The following is an 18,643-nucleotide window of genomic DNA, read 5'->3' on the forward strand; positions in this document are numbered from 1 at the left end:
AGTAACTCAGCACACTTGTTAAGACACATGGAGAAAGACGAGAGAGATGGTAACTCAGCACACTTGTTAAGACACATGGAGAAAGACGAGAGAGGTAGTAACTCAGCACACTTGTTAAGACACATGGAGAAAGACGAGAGAGGTAGTAACTCAGCACACTTGTTAAGACACATGGAGAAAGACGAGAGAGGTAGTAACTCAGCACACTTGTTAAGACACACGGAGAAAGACGAGAGAGATGGTAACTCAGCACACTTGTTAAGACACATGGAGAAAGACGAGAAAGATGGTAACTCAGCACACTTGTTAAGACACATGGAGAAAGACGAGAGAGATATCAGCACACTTGTTAAGACACATGGAGAAAGACGAGAGAGTTAAGACACATGGAGAAAGACGAGAGAGTTAAGACACATGGAACATGAGAAAGACGAGAGAGTTAAGACACATGGAGAAAAACGAGAGAGATCTCAGCACACTTGTTAAGACACATGGAGAAAGACGAGAGAGTTAAGACACATGGAGAAAGACGAGAGAGGTAGTAACTCAGCACACTTGTTAAGACACATGGAGAAAGACGAGAGAGATGGTAACTCAGCACACTTGTTAAGACACATGGAGAAAGACGAGAGAGGTAGTAACTCAGCACACTTGTTAAGACACATGGAGAAAGACGAGAGAGGTAGTAACTCAGCACACTTGTTAAGACACATGGAGAAAGACGAGAGAGGTAGTAACTCAGCACACTTGTTAAGACACACGGAGAAAGACGAGAGAGATGGTAACTCAGCACACTTGTTAAGACACATGGAGAAAGACGAGAAAGATGGTAACTCAGCACACTTGTTAAGACACATGGAGAAAGACGAGAGAGATATCAGCACACTTGTTAAGACACATGGAGAAAGACGAGAGAGTTAAGACACATGGAGAAAGACGAGAGAGTTAAGACACATGGAACATGAGAAAGACGAGAGAGTTAAGACACATGGAGAAAAACGAGAGAGATCTCAGCACACTTGTTAAGACACATGTAGAAAGACGAGAGAGATCTAAGCACTCTTGTTAAGACACATGTAGAAAGACGAGAGAGAAATTAACTCAGAACACTTGTTAAGACACATGGAGAAAGACGAGAGAGATGGTAACTCAGCACACTTGTTAAGACCCATGGAGAAAGACGAGAGAGATCTCAGCACACTTGTTAAGACACATGGAGAAAGACGAGAGAGATATCAGCACACTTGTTAAGACACATGGAGAAAGACGAGAGAGTTAAGACACATGGAGAAAGACGAGAGAGATGGTAACTCAGCACACTTGTTAAGACACATGGAGAAAGACGAGAGAGGTAGTAACTCAGCACACTTGTTAAGACACATGGAGAAAGACGAGAGAGATGGTAACTCAGAACACTGGTTAAGACACATTGAGAAAGACGAGAGAGTTAAGACACACGGAGAAAGACGAGAGAGATGGTAACTCAGCACACTTGTTAAGACACATGGAGAAAGACGAGACAGATGGTAACTCAGCACACTTGTTAAGACACCTGGAGAAAGACGAGAGAGATGGTAACTCCGCACACTTGTTAAGACACTAAGACACTTGGAGAAAGACAAGACAGATGTTAACTCAGAAAACTTATTACGGAAACCAGAATATTAAACCAAAACCTTGTCTGTGTACACTCAGTAGGTGACTACTCAACCACCAGGCCCCCAACTATAATCCACTTGGGATAAGGGAATAAGGAAATCAATGATACGATGTCAATTATTTTTTCCCACCAATCAACAACAAAACACAGATAATAAGTCTTAGTACCCCCCCTCCCTACACCATACAAAGTCAGCGTGGAAGTTACTTCCTTGTCTGTGATGGTTGAACTGTTAATGAGCTTAAGGGGTCAACAACGTGACCGTGGTAGATGCAGCTGTCATTACATTCTTCCTTTGTTTACCTTTGACGTTTCATTTCATACTGTGCTGGCTCACTGGGGGACAAAGTGACCCTAGCCACTAGGGCCTACAGTAGAGTCTAAAGTAGGGCCTACAGTAGGGTCTAAAGTACACACAATATCACATAAACCAACCATCATATGGCCACTAGGGCCTACAGTAGGATCTAAAGTAGGGTCTACAGTAGGGTCTACAATAGGGTCCACAGTAGGGTCTAAAGTACACACGATATCACATGAACAAACCAACCTATGGCCACTAGGGCCTACAGTACAAAATATCGACCACACAATACATTTTGTAATTTTTAAAAATTATGTAAATTATTCTGTCAAACAAGCGTGAAGCAGTGAAGAGTATAGTTATCATTACTGGTTCCTCTACAACAACATTGAAAAATGGTTGGACACACCCCTTCTGAACCCCCACACCTCACTCCAGTGTGAATAACCCCTAAAGTTACATTCATTAATGACGTCAGGCAACTAGAAGTGGGATTGGAATTGTGGGGTGAAGTGTTGTGAGGAGGGGAAGGTGTCAATTTTAAAATATGACGTTATACACAAATTACTTCTGGGGGAATAACAAAATCTTCGTGATATTGAGGTAATTATTGGGGAAGGGGGGTGGGTGGAGAGGAATGTTGTGACGTCGTTTTAGAAAGCCATGTTGTTTTGCTGTTTTTAGCGCAATTTCCATTCTTGAGAATTGCGATTATTAACTCGACATTTCTGGGAATGGATGGATGGATGTGTGTCCGCAGCTTTAAGTCGTATCTCCTCCTCAACGAAGCAATTTCGAGGACTAGTTCCAAAAGCAAATATATTAAGCAAGTTCCGATGATGATTGTGGGCCAAAAAAATTCCCGGAATTCCTTCCTGGATTTCCCGGAAAAGCAAAAAAAAACTCGAAAAAAATGCAGTTTTTGGCCCATATCTCGGCAACCAGACCACTTAGCGACTTGAAACATTTACCAATCGATTCCTGCCATAATTTAGAGCAATATTGCCGAAGAAAGTTTTCAAAAATATCCTTTCGTTCGGTCACAAAATATTAATTTCTTCTAATTTGTATTGGTTAAGATTACTAAGAATATACAAATAGAGCACACCGGCTGAGGCAGTCGCTAGTGAGTGATAACGTCTACACACGCTGCCATTGGCCAGACTCGCGCAGATCTCGCGAGGGGGCGGGGGACTAGCTCTGCTCGTGTGGTTTAATTTATAATTTATATGAGAGTGATAGGGAGTTACAATTACAAGGTTTTGTTTCGCTAGGCCTAATCATTTTTTCACATTTTTAAAAAACAAAATTGATCACTATCTATTATTATCTATTATTTGACCTCAATTGTTATGGATAACATAAGGAAATTGCGCTTAAATTGTCACTAGACTTTTTATTAACTTGTTTTTATGTGTAGTGTAGATCTAGGTGGCCTGGGTAGAGGTAAAATTCGCTCTAATTGCGTAACATATACGGACGACCTCTAACATCCTAATCTAAATTTGATACTTCCTAACATAATAAAAATCCAAGTTTCGCTTATGCCTTATAAAACTGCATTAGAGGAACAGTCTAAAAATGTGCCCCCTTCCATAAAACATATCTGCTAAAGAGAAATGTAATTTGTTATACTACACCTTAAGTTAACATTTTCTAAAAGAAGAAAAATCTGGTAGACCTAAATTAATCAAGCAAATTAGCTGAAACTGATGACGTCTCGGCAAACGGGGAAGTAGCTGAAGGGCTCGTAGGGGGCGCGGCCGTTGTGGGCGCCGCTTTTCGTGTGTAACGCCAGCAACCTACCGACCCCGTGATGGATGAGTAGCCTGCGGCGTGACGCCCCTGCTAACCTCTGTGTACATGTTAGCGTGATCTCTTCACGCCTGGCCCATACATGACGTCACGCTGACTGTGACGAGGTGGGGGGGGGGGGGGGCTGTGAAGTGTGTGTGAAGGGGGGATGAGGGAGGTCAGTGTTAAATACAAAGTGATAGCTAGCGCGATCCCTTTACAACATGAGTGGGGGGGGGTATAAAGTGGGGGGCGAGGGAGTTAGGGGGTCAGTGTTTAATACTTGACCACAAACAGTAAACTGAAGACATCGAAGTATTCTGTATTGCAAGCAGTACACGTCGAGCCATTGACCTGCGTGAGACGCCGTGTCAACATTACGTAAATAATGTTAGCACAACACCCAACTGTGTCAACATTACGTAAAAAATGTTAGCACAACACCCAACTGTGTCAACATTACGTAAATAATGTTAGCACAACACCCAACTGTGTCAACATTAGGTAAATAATGTTAGCACAACACCCAACTGACGCATCTAGGCCCGATCAATCAATGACTTGTTACAGTCCATCCTGACAGTAGGTCACGTGATGGTCACTACAGAGGGTAACGGGGGCTACTTGTGTCGCGATTTTAAAAAACAAAATAAACGGCTACTGATTTAGATTACGTCATCAGTCAAATTATGTTTAATATTTAAAAATTGTGCTCCCTATTTAAATAAGTCAATTTGATGACGTGGCCGAGCGAAAGGCAATCAATATCTAATTAGAAGGTCTCGAGTTTAAAGTACGGTCCTTAATTCATCGAACACCAATGGGTCTCTGACTAGATAAAGGTGAGCACACAGACCTTCGTATGTCAAAAAGCCGAAATCTACATCATTTGCTCCACGAACTATTATACTTTTAAAAGTACCCAAAAATGTGTCATATTTTGAAAGAGAATATGTCTACCAAAACTGTCAGTTGTCAGCGTTTACTGATAATTATTTATGCCAAGCTTTATACCTTTTGAAGTTAAAGGGGGAAAATGTTAAATAATGCAAGAATGGCATGCCCTCTACAAAAAACTTTTAACGTAGGACCGATGTAAGGTATCAAAATACAGTAAAAGGTAAAGTTTCCCTTTCAAACCTGACGGTCTATGGGGCAAGTGAAGTAGAGTTCACTTGTGTATAAAAATACAGTAGAACATATTTTAATTGCCTATTAAACTGCATAAAATATATTTTATAAGTTACGAGCCGGCCCGCGGCATAACATACGCCGCTATTTAGTTGTTTCTAATTTTCAATAATTCATAATTTGTGAATTCGACAGTACCAACGCTGACACTGAAAATATTTCTTTAAAACACTATAAGTAGCTCGTTAAGGACCATAACCCCCCCTTCCTCCCCCCCCCCCCTCCCCCCCTACGTTTAAAATAGTTGGCTCTGCTTGTAAACATTTAGAGTGAACACAGCTCACTAAAACCATGTAGGGGTGGGGAGGTAGGGAGAGCGTTTGCAGCTTGTTTTCTAACGGCTCGAAGAAGAGAATTATATATATAGATTTTACATTAAGTATTTTGTTAGTTAAGCTTAATTCAACACACGCATTGAATAATTTTCTGACGTTACTGTATATTGTAGATTGTAAGTCCCTATCAAGTTTACATCACAACTGCTCAGGTTTGTGGGCGTTAGACCAAGAAAGTATCGCCTTCTTCTTCTTCTTCGTTCTTAATTATTAGTGTTGAAGGGGATCGAGATTTATCTGCCAGTGGGTTTGAACTCGAGACTTTGTTCGAATTTATCAACCATGAGCTTTTTGCCGACTCGACCACGCCTTCAACACAATTAAGCGTTACGTGTCAACTGTTTATGCGCCATTGAGGCCATTGACTCCGATTTCAGCCTGCTTTTCTTTTTGGATTTGCTTCCATAGCCTTTGTCCAACCAAGAACAAACTACAAGGCAGCAGTTGTTTAATTTTGGAGTTGTCTCTCCTAGAAGAGTGGCTGTCCCCAGCTAACGAGCCTCATCTGCCCGAGGGTTCGAACTCGAAACTTTTCGGTTTAGCAACCATGAGCTTTACCGACTCGACCACGCCGACCCCCGTATCGCCTTCGACTAACTGCTTGTATTTTCTATCAAAGTATGTAGGTCTAAATAGGTGAAAAACATTGTACTATATCAGATTGAAGCTCGCCTAGTAGTTTCAAGTTAAAACAAAAGAATGTTATAAATCAGTAGATTCTAGTTTTATGGGAACAGGACATTCCCCCCCCCCCCCGGGTAATCCTCCCCCCCCCCGACATTACCCCCCGGAGTAATTACCCCCCGCACAGTAGGACATTACTCCCACCCCCCGGACAAAGTTAGAGTTAGGGTTAGGTTTAGGGCTAGGACTAGGGTTTGGGTTAGGTTTAGGCCTGGGGTTGGGTCTAGGGCTAGGGCTAGATTTAGGGTTAGGCTTAAACCAATTTCTAGCGTTAGTTTTGGTTTTGTGTTAAGTTTTATGCTAAGTTGGATGCTTAGGTTTTGGTCTTTTTCTAAAGGTTAGGAATAAAGTAGTATATAGGTATAGAATTCTAATTAGAGTTAGGATTCTAACTTGAGGGGGGGAGGACAAGGGGAAATTTCGGGGGGTGGGGGGTAATGTCCTGTAGCCAGTTTTAGAGAGGCTGTTTTATCATTCAGATTGCATTCAAATATTTATGGTTTAAACTGTGTATGCCTCCCCAGGCCTAATTACAAAATGTAACTATATAAAGTGAACCATCTCTAGATCCCAGTGTAATAACGTAATTTCACCGTACTGTTATGGTGTAATAGACGTGGACAAGACAGGGGTGTCAATAACGTAATGTCGCCGTACTGTTATGGTAAGACGTAGACATGACAGGGGTGTCAATAACGTAATGTCGCCGTACTGTTATGGTGAGACGTGGACAAGACAGGTGTGTCAATGTCAGCGGCGTGATGTTTACGCATAGCCCCGATAAAATAAACATGTTTTAAAACTCTATGACTAATCACTCAGGAACAACAAGTGAATCATAGGAGCATCGGAATCTACTTCCTCCAGCCGTTTGTTGTCAATAGTAGTTAGCAATCATTAGGAAGTAGGAGACAAGTAGCGTTCTTGTCAAATCTATCAAGTCGACTTGTGTACACTGACATGTAGGCATAAAGATGCGACCATCACAACTATATGCCAGGGGCGAGTTTAGCTTGAGCGAAGCCCTTGCCAGTGCGTACGGCAGAGTATGAGATCCGTACTAATGAAGCGACAAGTTGAACTTCATCTCAATGTGCCCTCTTTGCAAAGTGCAGTACCCATTTTAAGTCTTACACAAAACTATTTATTTAACGTGTTAGCAAAGTACAGTAACCATTTAAAGTCTTACAGCCAAATTATTTATTTAACGTGTTGGAAAAGTGCAGTAACCATTTAAAGTCTTACGGCCAAACTATTCACATAAAAAAACTAAAGCTTATGTAATGATTGGTAATAATTTATGAACCACTGACTGAAAGCAGTCGTACTTTAGACTTTAGATCATGAATCAAAAATGCATCCTACGGCACTCGGTTGTGTTGGATGGGTCTGCTTACGAGTGCCACTACATTACTCACAGAGATAGGTTTGCCTTGCCTAATTTTTTTTCCTTTTTTGGTGTCGCCTGTATGATGAGCATCCAGCATCTGCCCCCCCCCCCCCCCCACATGTTACATCACTGATAGTGGTAATTTACATTTCTAATCACATATTATTTATATGCTATCTCCATCAAGCCAAACTAATCTGAGATATCACAGGATACGCAAACAGCGATGTCACCCTCCATAAAATGTATCACCCACCAAAACTGTGATGCTATTGCATGTTTCAGTGTGTTTCGTGCTCTCTGATTGTTTAGCTAATGGTTCGGCAAACGAAACGAAATGTTTCATGGGACGACAAAACATGTACACCCAGCTATTGATCCTCGCGGACCCACAACACGATAACATGGGCGTTCTAGCTACGGTCGTATCGCCTTAATTACAGGGCACATACGAGGATCACGAACAGTGATAAAATCCTTAATTGGCTGTACGTGTAAACATTCTAATTAAAGAATTACAAGTTTAGACAGAAATACGCCATCGATGATGTTATACTAGATGCATGATTTTATAAGCAATGATATACGTTCAAGTACAATAGACATTCTTTTTTAAACGCCTGGCTAGTTTTCAGTAAGAGCCCTAATAGGATTAAGATAAAACATCCCAGTTTTTTTTTTGTTACAAAAACATACCGTAGACCACAGCGGCAAGTAGGCTAAAGTTTTTGTTTACACCTTTCATGTGACTTAGTAAGTAAAGTAGGTAAAAAGTCTAACTGGACCTGATTTAGTTGATCAAAACAAGGGGAAAACAAAATGTTTCTGTACCATACAGTACCTGACAAAACAATGTCAATGGTTTTACTAGTGCAAGCAACAATTCTTACTTTTATAGATTTTTGAATTCTCTACATTAAAAACAAATGCAATTATATTCGGGAGAGTTAATTATTCATTACAAGCTTAATATCTGGTGCCTGCTATTTTAAGGAGTTAAATAAATATGATGCATATAAACATGAATTAAATGTAGCACAGTTGGTAATGTATTGTGAAGGGTTTTCAGGAATGATATAATCATGAAAACATTTTCTGGAACTTTCCTCTACAACTTTGATAAACTTCAAAACACTTTCTGGAACTTTCCTCTACAACTTTGATAAACTTCAAAACACTTTCTGGAACTTTCCTCTTCAACTTTGATAAACTTCAAAACACTTTCTGGAACTTTCCTCTACAACTTTGATAAACTTCAAAACACTTTCTGGAACTTTCCTCTACAACTTTGATAACCTTCAACACACTTTCTGGAACTTTCCTCTTAAAAGCAAGACACAAACAACTATTTTGTAATTATCAAATACAGAACCACCAATAATAATGATACCTAATAATTAAAACTACACAAACCATAATTCGACATATCAATACTCTTTTTAGCTTAACAAGGAATACACTCCATTTCAACATGAAAATAAAAGAGAGGTTTTAACAAGCTATAGTTAGTACATCGTTGAAGTATGAGCAAGTCTGTTTGTAAGTTACATAGAAACAGGATCTCACGTAATTAATATTTTTAGTGAAACTATACAGCAAAGTTGGGCTAGAAGTGAGGAAACTCGTATACTTTACTTGCCCCATAGACCGTCAGGTTTGAAAGGGAACTTACTTTAGTTACAATGATATTGTACTATTAGCCACCTATCAACAGGATCTAGTTCAAAGAGTGGTCTACAGAATAACAAGCGGAGGGCAGGTCTTGTTGTGCTAACATAGCCCTATCGCTAAACCAGTGGTTCTTAACCTTTTTCGAGGTACCAAACCCCACTAATTTCATAAGCGCATTCACCAAACCCTTGTTAATAGCTCTATCATCCACATAGACAAAATATGCTTGTGTATCTTATGAGTCGGGCGTGTATCTTGACTTGCAAAACCACTGAGAATGTAACACCCAGGGGTTTGATTAAACCCAAGTTAAGAACCACTGCTCAAAACCAATGGTCTCAATATTTGTTTTAACCAGTAATTTTTTAACAGGATTTTATGAAAAATGTATAGCTAGGATATATGTCTATAATTTTTAAAATGTATATTAATATTTTTAAGCAATTGTGTAATGCAATAAAGCAGTTATAGTTAAGTCTAATCTTGATGGGTTTTTTAAAAACCTCTGTCATAGGGCACCAAAAAGGTATAGGTATGGATTTTTAGAATAATAAGCTTCGAACAGCAAAATTGTTAAACCTCAGGTCAACTTATAAATGAATTAATGATTTGAAGATTAAATCAAATAACAACAGATAGAAAAAAATAAAGAATATTATAATTGAAAATATAAATTAATGATCACGTTAGGATCTAATTTTTAGACCCTCATAACTAATATTCTAATTAATTAATTATATGTAAATAAAAACAACTTACCAATACAATAAAGAAAAGATAAAATATCACTTGTGAGTGCTGCCTGTGGAATGTTGAAATGTGGAAACTCATTGTGTCCAAAGTTGAATGGAATGGTTCTCACTTTAACAGCAAATAAATGTGTTTGGGTACATCCTACTCCGCCTGAGAATGTCACAAGAGGTCTGAACTGGTTCTGTCACAGATTGTGATAGTAATACAGTGACTCATGCTTTCAATGAAACATGGCTGAATACTTTAGAGAGGGAAGATGACTAAATATTGTCCTTTGAATGTTAGTATCCTTGATGACAAGATCTGAAAACAAAGTAATGATCTCTGTTTAAGTACATGAAATAAAGAAATAAAGTAGTATGCCTATAATAAATAATATTCCTTACTGCTTAGTCCAAAACAGCAAAGAATAAATTTTCTATGATAATGGGAATTAGGATTAGTTTTATGGTGAGGTCTAGCTTTAGTTTTAAGGTTTTGTTGGTGATATTGCTATTGCAAATTCATAGTCATTTCTGTTTCTGGTTTAAAGTACTTTATGTGTTTAGTAAATAAATCTTACATTCTGTTGGCAATAGTGGGGTGGGTGCATTGGCAAAAAAAGAACTTGATAGCATTAATGAATGACTAATAGCCTATGAATTCATAGTGTTAAGCATTTTTAATAGATGACATAGGTTACAATGAATATTAGTAAATTAACCGAGTAAAAATCCTTCTTGTGATGATTATCAAATTCAAATTATTTACTAAGTTAACTTGACTAGCATTAATTTTGTTGGAAATAGAAAATCCTCCATTTTAATGAAGCAGGGGAGTAACCACAATGATATAGTCAACAATATGTGGTTGATATTTCCTATGGTGTATGACTATTACTTTTGCCAGTATGGTAGTGGTACCATAGTGCTTCAGTGTTGGTAATTGGTCATTGTAAAACAATGACAGAAATAAATCGATTTTTTTTTAAAAAGACAAAAACATTTAAGCTGAGGTGTGACTTCTTTTTAGATGTGAATAAAGTTGACTATCAGGATTTAGTGGGACATGGGGCACATGAAGTAGAGTTTGGCAGGTGAAGTAGAGTTCACCTGTGACCTCAGGATATGAAGGGATATTGTGGTCAGACCTATGCTCAGCTGAAATTGGTGTTTTAAAAGACAAAAACACGTAGTCTGTGGCTCGACGGGACACTGGGCAGGTGAAGTAGAGCTCAACTATTTCTGTGACCTCTGCATATAAAGGGATAGTGTGGTCAGACCCATGCTCAGTCAAAATTGGTGTTTTTAAAAGACCAAAACATGTCTGAGGTGTGGCGCCTGTTTGAATGTGGGGGGTCTGGATTTTTGTGATGATGTGTGACAGTAGGGAGGGGAGGGGAAAGATAAAAATCATCAAATAAATGTGAAGTTCTTTATGGATGACCCTCAAAACCCACAGTTATCCAAGGATATCAGGTAGCCTAGTATAACATAAAAATTAGAAATGAAAATGGCTTTTATGAAATATGTGGATGCCATTAACTTAACTGCAGCACAGTTCAGGGAAACTAAAGACAATATGTTTGCTGGTTTAGGATGTTAGCTAAACTAAAGTCTGCAGTCCCTTGGTATAGCCTGTAGAAATTCATGCATAAGTAGGACTAATAGGTGTACATCTGCTCGTAGACCTACAACAGTTCAGTCTGGGAACAGTTTACTCTACATAGAGTAGCATACACTAGACGGACTAGACCTATTAGTATAATACTAATTAATACAATTTAGGCCAAGGGCCTCTACTGAAATCCCCACTAGCTATGTTACAGAAACAATAAAAAGATATTTTCAGGTGAATTGAACTAGGTACGAACTAGGAAGATTAATTTTTAATACTTTATGCAACTAGATGATCTATGACAGTCTATGTTGCCTATTTGGTAGGGTACAGACTTTTAATATTTTTCAAATGATTTCCTAAGGGCTATTAGCAGAAGTAGATCTAGGATCTGTTATAGATCTAGTCTGCAGTCCAGTTATGCTAGAATCAGTTTTGAGTAAAGTAGGCCTACATAGATCTAGAATCTAGATCTAGTACATTATGCTACTGAACTTAACTTACTAGACTATTAATAATAATAGATTTTAGGGTTATCTGAGTTATTTATAATTAACACAATCATGCTTTTTTTTAAGCATTTTACCCCCACCCTCACAATCATCGCACTAAATCAGACCCCAACTCTAAAATGACATCTAACCCTACAACCCCCCTTTTTAAACAAAATATTTTTTTAGCTCTGTCAACCTTAAGTAATTTTTATTACAGTTTACAAATACAGCTTTTTACAGAATGATAGGCTGGTGGTCACATTTTTGGTCAGCCCCCCCCCCCCCCTCCACCAAGGACTGTGATGTTAGACAACCCCTTAACCCTAATAATAGGACTAGAATAATATATCTATAGGCCCCATCTAGTCTAGATTCTAGATCACAACACACACTGATACACATTAGCATTTTGGCTCTCAGTCATTTGTACTAATACCTTACCAAAAAATTAGGCCCTACTGACCTACTGTAACTTTAATAATTATCAAATAGCCTTGATTAGCCTTTAGGGCCTTTAATATGAAAGTTAAGTTAAGTCAGTATTTAGAAGAATAAGAATATCTAGATTCTAGCTAGATCTAGGTATGTAGCCTGTAGACCTAGGCCTATATATTATATATAGGCTAGGCCATATTAATTATTATTGAACCTAAGTAGGCCTATTAAAAGTAACGAAGTGACTACTCAGAAAAAGATTTTTCGACCCAGCGTTTCCACTTGGTCGGCAAAAGATAGTTCTACGCATGCGCAGTGACCTTAATAGCTGAGCTAGGGTTATGGGTAGGGTTGGGGTTAGAGTTCTGCAGGTTGTAAACACATGCATGCACAGTACCATCAAAAACATCGCTGCAAAGGAAAGTCGTAGTTTCTCTCCAGTACGCATGCATATCTTTTTCTGGCTAGAATTGGCCTAAAAGTAAAAGTAGCTGTAAAAGTGTAGTACCAGTCAGGCAGTCTGTCTTTAAAACTAAAACACTTCAACACTCATATCTAAATCTAGAATCTAGATCTATAGTCTCTAGATCTACATCTCTAGTTTCTAGTCTAGAAGATGTAGATTTCTATAGGCCCTATCTCTCTAAATTTCTAAATCTAGATCTAGTAAAAATAGTTAGTAGAGCTCTTTTAATTAGCCTTAAATTAAGGGCATTAAAAAATCTATTCAACACTATTCAATTTCAATACTATTCATTCTTCTTCGCTGACGCTTGTGATTCTACTCTGTCGCAAATTAATGAAATTACTAATTTTAAGTAAAATTTACCAACACCGGACGCTCAGGTCACTGACCGAACTCATTGTGACTTGTGATGATTGTGTGTGTACTAGAAATCTAGATCTAGTACTAGATCTACTTTAACTGTGTACTGAGTACTGTGTACTGAGTGTACTGTAGCGGACTGAAGTGTAAAAAAAACTTTCTTCATCTTTAAGCGATTAGGCCTAGATCTAGATCTCTAGATCTAGTTAAAAAGACTTTTATTTGGTCTAAAAGTTACTAGATTTTTAAATACATTTTAAAACACAAACTTCACGTAAAAATTCTTTAAATCTACTCACTTATTCTTATCTTTTCATTCATGACAATGAATTGGCAGCAACTTACTTCCAAGCGACCGAGGGTAAACAATAGACTTTCCAGCCTCCACCTAGAACTGACTACATCTTCCGCAATTCCCAGTTCAGTATGGGCGATTACGCTTTTAAAAAAATATATATTTAGATTCTATTTCTAGATCTGTCTTTTTGAAATTTTATCAGTCTATTAATTTTCAAGGAAAACGTTCTCGTTTATTTTAAAAAGGAAGATTAAATGGTATTTTCACTACTTTGGCAATTAATACTATTAAAGTTGCATACTTTACAAGTAGTTGTAGATGGTAATTATTGGGTAGTAACGAGTTTGACATCGAATCTGTTTTTTTTTACTGCTAAGTACTACATAATTCTAGCACACACCAATTTAATAATGAAAACCTTACACATCATTATATGATTGCCCTAACTAAATCAATAAAGGGCTTTCTCTAGATTCAGGATTAGCAACTGTTTATGTTATGAGGCGTTGCAACTCATTCCAAAGCCCGGTGCGAACTATTTATTTTGCGCCCAAATCCCATTTCTATATAGGCCTAGTTAATAAATAAACGCGTTATAGGCCCACGCAAAAAAAAAGCACACCCAACCCGCTTTTTGGAAAGGTTTTGTTTGCTTTATACTAGTTACTGCCCCTTACCGGTTTTTATGATGTATAAAACAGTTAACAGTAGTGGCGGATATTTCATCGGACAGAAAAACATTTATCTGCACTTTTTAGATCTTAGCATTGGAGAGCTAGACTGCTAACCCGAAAGTCTTGAGTTCGATTCCAGGTTCAAATCAGTAGCTCTGGTGGGTACCTAACATAAGGCGAATATCCACATTGTGACTCCTATATGCCAAGGACAATAAGGGGTCATCCATAATGACGTCACACTCGTAGGGGGGAGGGGGGGGGGGGGTCCGTAATTTTGTGACGATGTGTGATGAGGGGGAGGGGGGGGGGGGGGGTTCAGATGTTGCGACGTCACATTTTTGCATTATAAAAAAGCAATGTTAGAAAATGAATTTTAGACGTTATTTCGCGTTTTATATAACTGTTTTAATAAATTGTAATAGTTTAGACAAGATTTTGGAAAAATATCGATATTTTAAAAAGATTCAACTGCAGTTTTGAGGGGGGGGGGGGTTGTAGGTTGAGATGTGACGTCATTTTAGGGGGGGGGGTCTGGCTTTTTGTAACGACGTGTGACGGAGGGGAGGGGGGAGGTAAAAATCGTCCAAAAAAGCGTGACGTCATTTATGGATGACCCCTAAAACAGATGTGACTTGTGCGCAAACGGGAACAGATAATGATTTAGATAGTCTATAAGGTTAGGAGTGGGGGGGGGGGGAGAGGTGAGTGAACACACCATCGAAATTACTTAGGGCTAAGATTTTTTTAAAAATCCTTTGTTTTCACGTAGAACGAAGCGCTGCATAGCCCAATACGTAATTTAATGTTATTTAATTTAACGTTAGGTTGTAGGCCTATAGTACCCTAAAAATAAACTGTTAATGAAGGCTGATAGATTATGTAGCGCTTCTATATGCTATCTATTATTATTATTATTATCATTATTAGGTCTATTTAACCTAGATTTTTTTAAACAGCAGGTTATAGTTAATATTATTTTCTTAAAAGTGAAGAAAATTAAAGTGTCTACACGCTCCACTTAAGAAACACACTCTAATGGTGGCAAGTGATCAACTTTGAAGACGGTGAGGTTTTAAGTGGTCTTACAGTACATACAAGCCATCAACACAGTACATACAAGCCATCAACACAGTACATACAGGCCATCAACACAGTACATACAAGCCATCAACACGGTACATATAAGTTATCAACACGGTACGTATAAGATATCAACACGGTACATATAAGCTATTAACACGGTACATATAAGTTATCAACACGGTACATATAAGATATCAACACAGTAGGCCTACATATAAACCATCAACACGGTACATATAAGCTATCAATTGAATAAAACATCTTTTATTATAATATAATATAGGCGTAGAAATGGGCCTTTTCGAAAAAAAAAAACACCAGCCAAAAAAAGCTTTGTATAAAAAGAGTGTGCAACTAATTCTTTTTCCTCTAAAGCTAAAACATGTAAGTACTGCGTTGATTTCGACTTCAGCCTTCTTTTCGTTCCTCCATAGCCTCTGTCTACCAAAGAAACAAATTGCAAGACGGCCGTTTTATAGTTGTCTCTCCTACGTGGGTTGCTGCCCCCAACTAACGAGTCAAATCTGCACGGGGATCCGAACTCGGGACTTCTGGGGTTAGCAAACATATGCTCTACCACCCCACCCCCGCCGTCCAATTACTTAATATAATATAGCATCTCTAGCCTTATCCCATATTGAGTAATGGGAACTACATCATCTCCTTAGACAACGGGCCGTCAAAACTTGTCTAGAAACCACCCCTCAACCGATGACGCAATTATTTAAAATCAATTTATCTTAGTTAAAGGAAAATCACATTTTTTGTAGAACACATTTTACTTCATTTAAAACAACTAATTAGTCTCGTCCTGTTTACTAAATATAATACAAAATAACAAAATCATCTACACCTTTCGTATTGTATAATACGTAAAGGAGAGGTAAAAAATATCATAATTTATTGTAGGCCTTCTGATAAAAATGTAAAGTAGCATCTTCTGTCTTACCTTGTAGTAGACCTACTTTAAAACATGTTTTTTTAAGCCAAATCACTTTACAAATCCCTGAACGGAACAGCAAACCTGTCTAGTTGGAAATGTTAGGACACCCTACGGCCTAGAGAGCGTGATCGATGATTGATCTCCTATCAAATCCTGTGGACTTGACTAATGAGACGTGCGTACCAGTGCTTGCTCCCATTTATTGGTGTAATATTACGCCAATGAAATAATTATTTGTAAGTAATCTTACGGGAACAATATACATTGTAGAAAGGGGTTGCAAGTTTTTAATCTATCGTGTTGGCTACGTAATGCAAATTAAATTATTTCTACAACTTTGATACTCAAATTCAAGATTACTTGTTTAATGTTTTGATCAGAGTACAAATATGCGTCTTCTTTTTCTGCCTGTATTTACATCCGTATATAATCTACGTCATCCTTTCACCCCCCGCCCACACCAAACTTGAACTACTTTGCCATAATAATCTTAGTCATAATATTATTGATTCAGATTCAAATTGTGAGACTATTTTTACAACTACATTCATAAAATGTTGAAGATTACATGACACAATAGCCGAATGTTTTAAGAACGATTGCCTTAAGTTGTTATTTATGCATCTACATTTTTACGAATTTTTTTTGTTTGTTTAGTTAGGGCTTATTTTTAGAAACTAAAACCAACGAAACTACTGAGGTACATTGTAAACAATGCAGTAACAAATACAGACCACGAACAGCCAAAACCTTACCGTTGAGAGTAACCAAGTAATGTATCCACGGATACAGTAACACACACACACACCACTAGCATCCACAACCTTACCGTTGAGAGTGACCAACCAAGTAGTGTATCCACGGATGTAGTAACACATGCACCATAACCTTACCGTTGAGAGTAACCAACCAAGTAATGTATCCACGGATACAGTAACACACACCACGAACATCCACAACCTTACCGTTGAAAGTAACCAACCAAGTAATGTATCCACGGATACAGTAACACACACACCATGAACAGCCACAACCTTACCGTTGAAAGTAACCAACCAAGTAATGTATCCACGGATACAGTAACACATGCACACTACGAACATCTACAACCTTACCGTTTAGAGTGACCAAGTAATGTATCAACCTTACCGTTGAAAGTAACCAACCAACCAATGTATCCACGGCGGTGTAAGCTAAAGAAATGTTCACCCAGTGCAGCGGGGTGGTATGAGGATTTGGCGGCCTAGTGACTCTCTTTGCCTGACTTCCTCATCCACTTCACCGACCACACTGTGGGTAACACACGGGACTGCGCGTTCATTCAATCCCCAGCTCGTATATTCTAATAAGTAAGATTAGAGTTCGCCTTTAATTATATAACAAGACTTCATTTGCTGATTACACAGACCCTTATAATACACATCAAGTCTTACAACATAATATCAAAACTTAATCTGGCTATAAAACATTTAAAATAAAACAAAACTTAATCTGTTATAGATCGACATATATAATAAAACAAAACTTAATCTTGCTATAGATCGAGATTTACAATAAAACAAAACTTAATCTAATTATAGATCGACACTTATAATAAAACAAAACTTAATCTTGCTATAGTCCGACACTTGTAATAAAACAAAACGTAATCTGGCTAGAGATGGAGATTTACAATAAAACAAAACTTAATCTTGCTATAGATAAAATAACAAAACTTCTGTCTGGTTATAGACCGACCCTTATAAGAAAATGTGTATCTGACTATTACACGAAACTGATCACTCACGCCGACAGCTCTGACAATAACTCGCCTCTATGGTATGTCGAGGGGTCAACCCAGAACGATTGTGAAAAACAAAATGTGTAGGCTACGACCTACGACTAAGAAAAATTAACAATCCTTTTGCTCACTAGTCTTGTTATCTACAAATTTTATGTAAGCTTTTAAAATATTCGTACAGTTTATTTTTAAAAATACCATTAGCAACATTAGTCATAATACCCTAATACAGAATAAACTCCAGGGAGGCATAAATCTATGACGCAGATCTCAGGACGCACTCACAGACTTGGTACCCTCCCTCCCTCCCTTACAAAATACTTATAATTGCATATTTAAATATCTTTTTTTAGGGAGTGTGCGTTAAGCTCTTATATTGTCACGTCTTGAATTGAGTTGTAAAACCCCAAGACTGAGCCAAATATCCCTTTACTCTTACAACCTTCAACCATCTGAAAGTGGGCAGATTGGATTTTCTTAGAAAAATACAAAGATCCTTTTTACATTTTCTAAAGTGAAACTCTATAGCTGTACAAAGAAACTCGCTAATTGCTATCACAAAAACTACATACTACTATCTATTAATTTCCCAAAAAGGAAAAACACAATTAGTCTAGTTCTATTCAAACAATGCATATGTGTTATTAATAACTTGATTTCTCAAAAAATTAAAAATAAAATAAAACAACAACGCACGAGGGATATTTCAGCATGCTCGAATGGCGAGCA

General features: G+C 37.9%; 1 protein-coding gene across 1 annotated transcript in view; it reads right to left on the reverse strand.

The window, feature by feature from the left end:
- Positions 1-13,526, reverse strand: part of LOC131955271 (tyrosine-protein phosphatase 10D) — a 52,297-nt gene extending 38,771 nt beyond the window's left edge. The window contains exons 1-2 of the mRNA XM_059319312.1: positions 13,433-13,526; positions 9,789-10,085 (exon numbers count right to left, since the gene is read on the reverse strand). Coding sequence (XP_059175295.1) covers positions 9,789-9,860 — 72 coding nt within the window. The 5' untranslated portion in view covers positions 9,861-10,085; positions 13,433-13,526. The remainder of the gene's footprint in view (positions 1-9,788; positions 10,086-13,432) is intronic.
- Between the last annotated feature and the right edge of the window lie 5,117 nt (positions 13,527-18,643).

The sequence above is a fragment of the Physella acuta genome, unplaced genomic scaffold, assembly GCF_028476545.2.
Source record: "Physella acuta isolate Inbredline_101_S28 unplaced genomic scaffold, ASM2847654v3 ptg001061l, whole genome shotgun sequence".
NCBI lineage: Eukaryota > Metazoa > Mollusca > Gastropoda > Physidae > Physella > Physella acuta.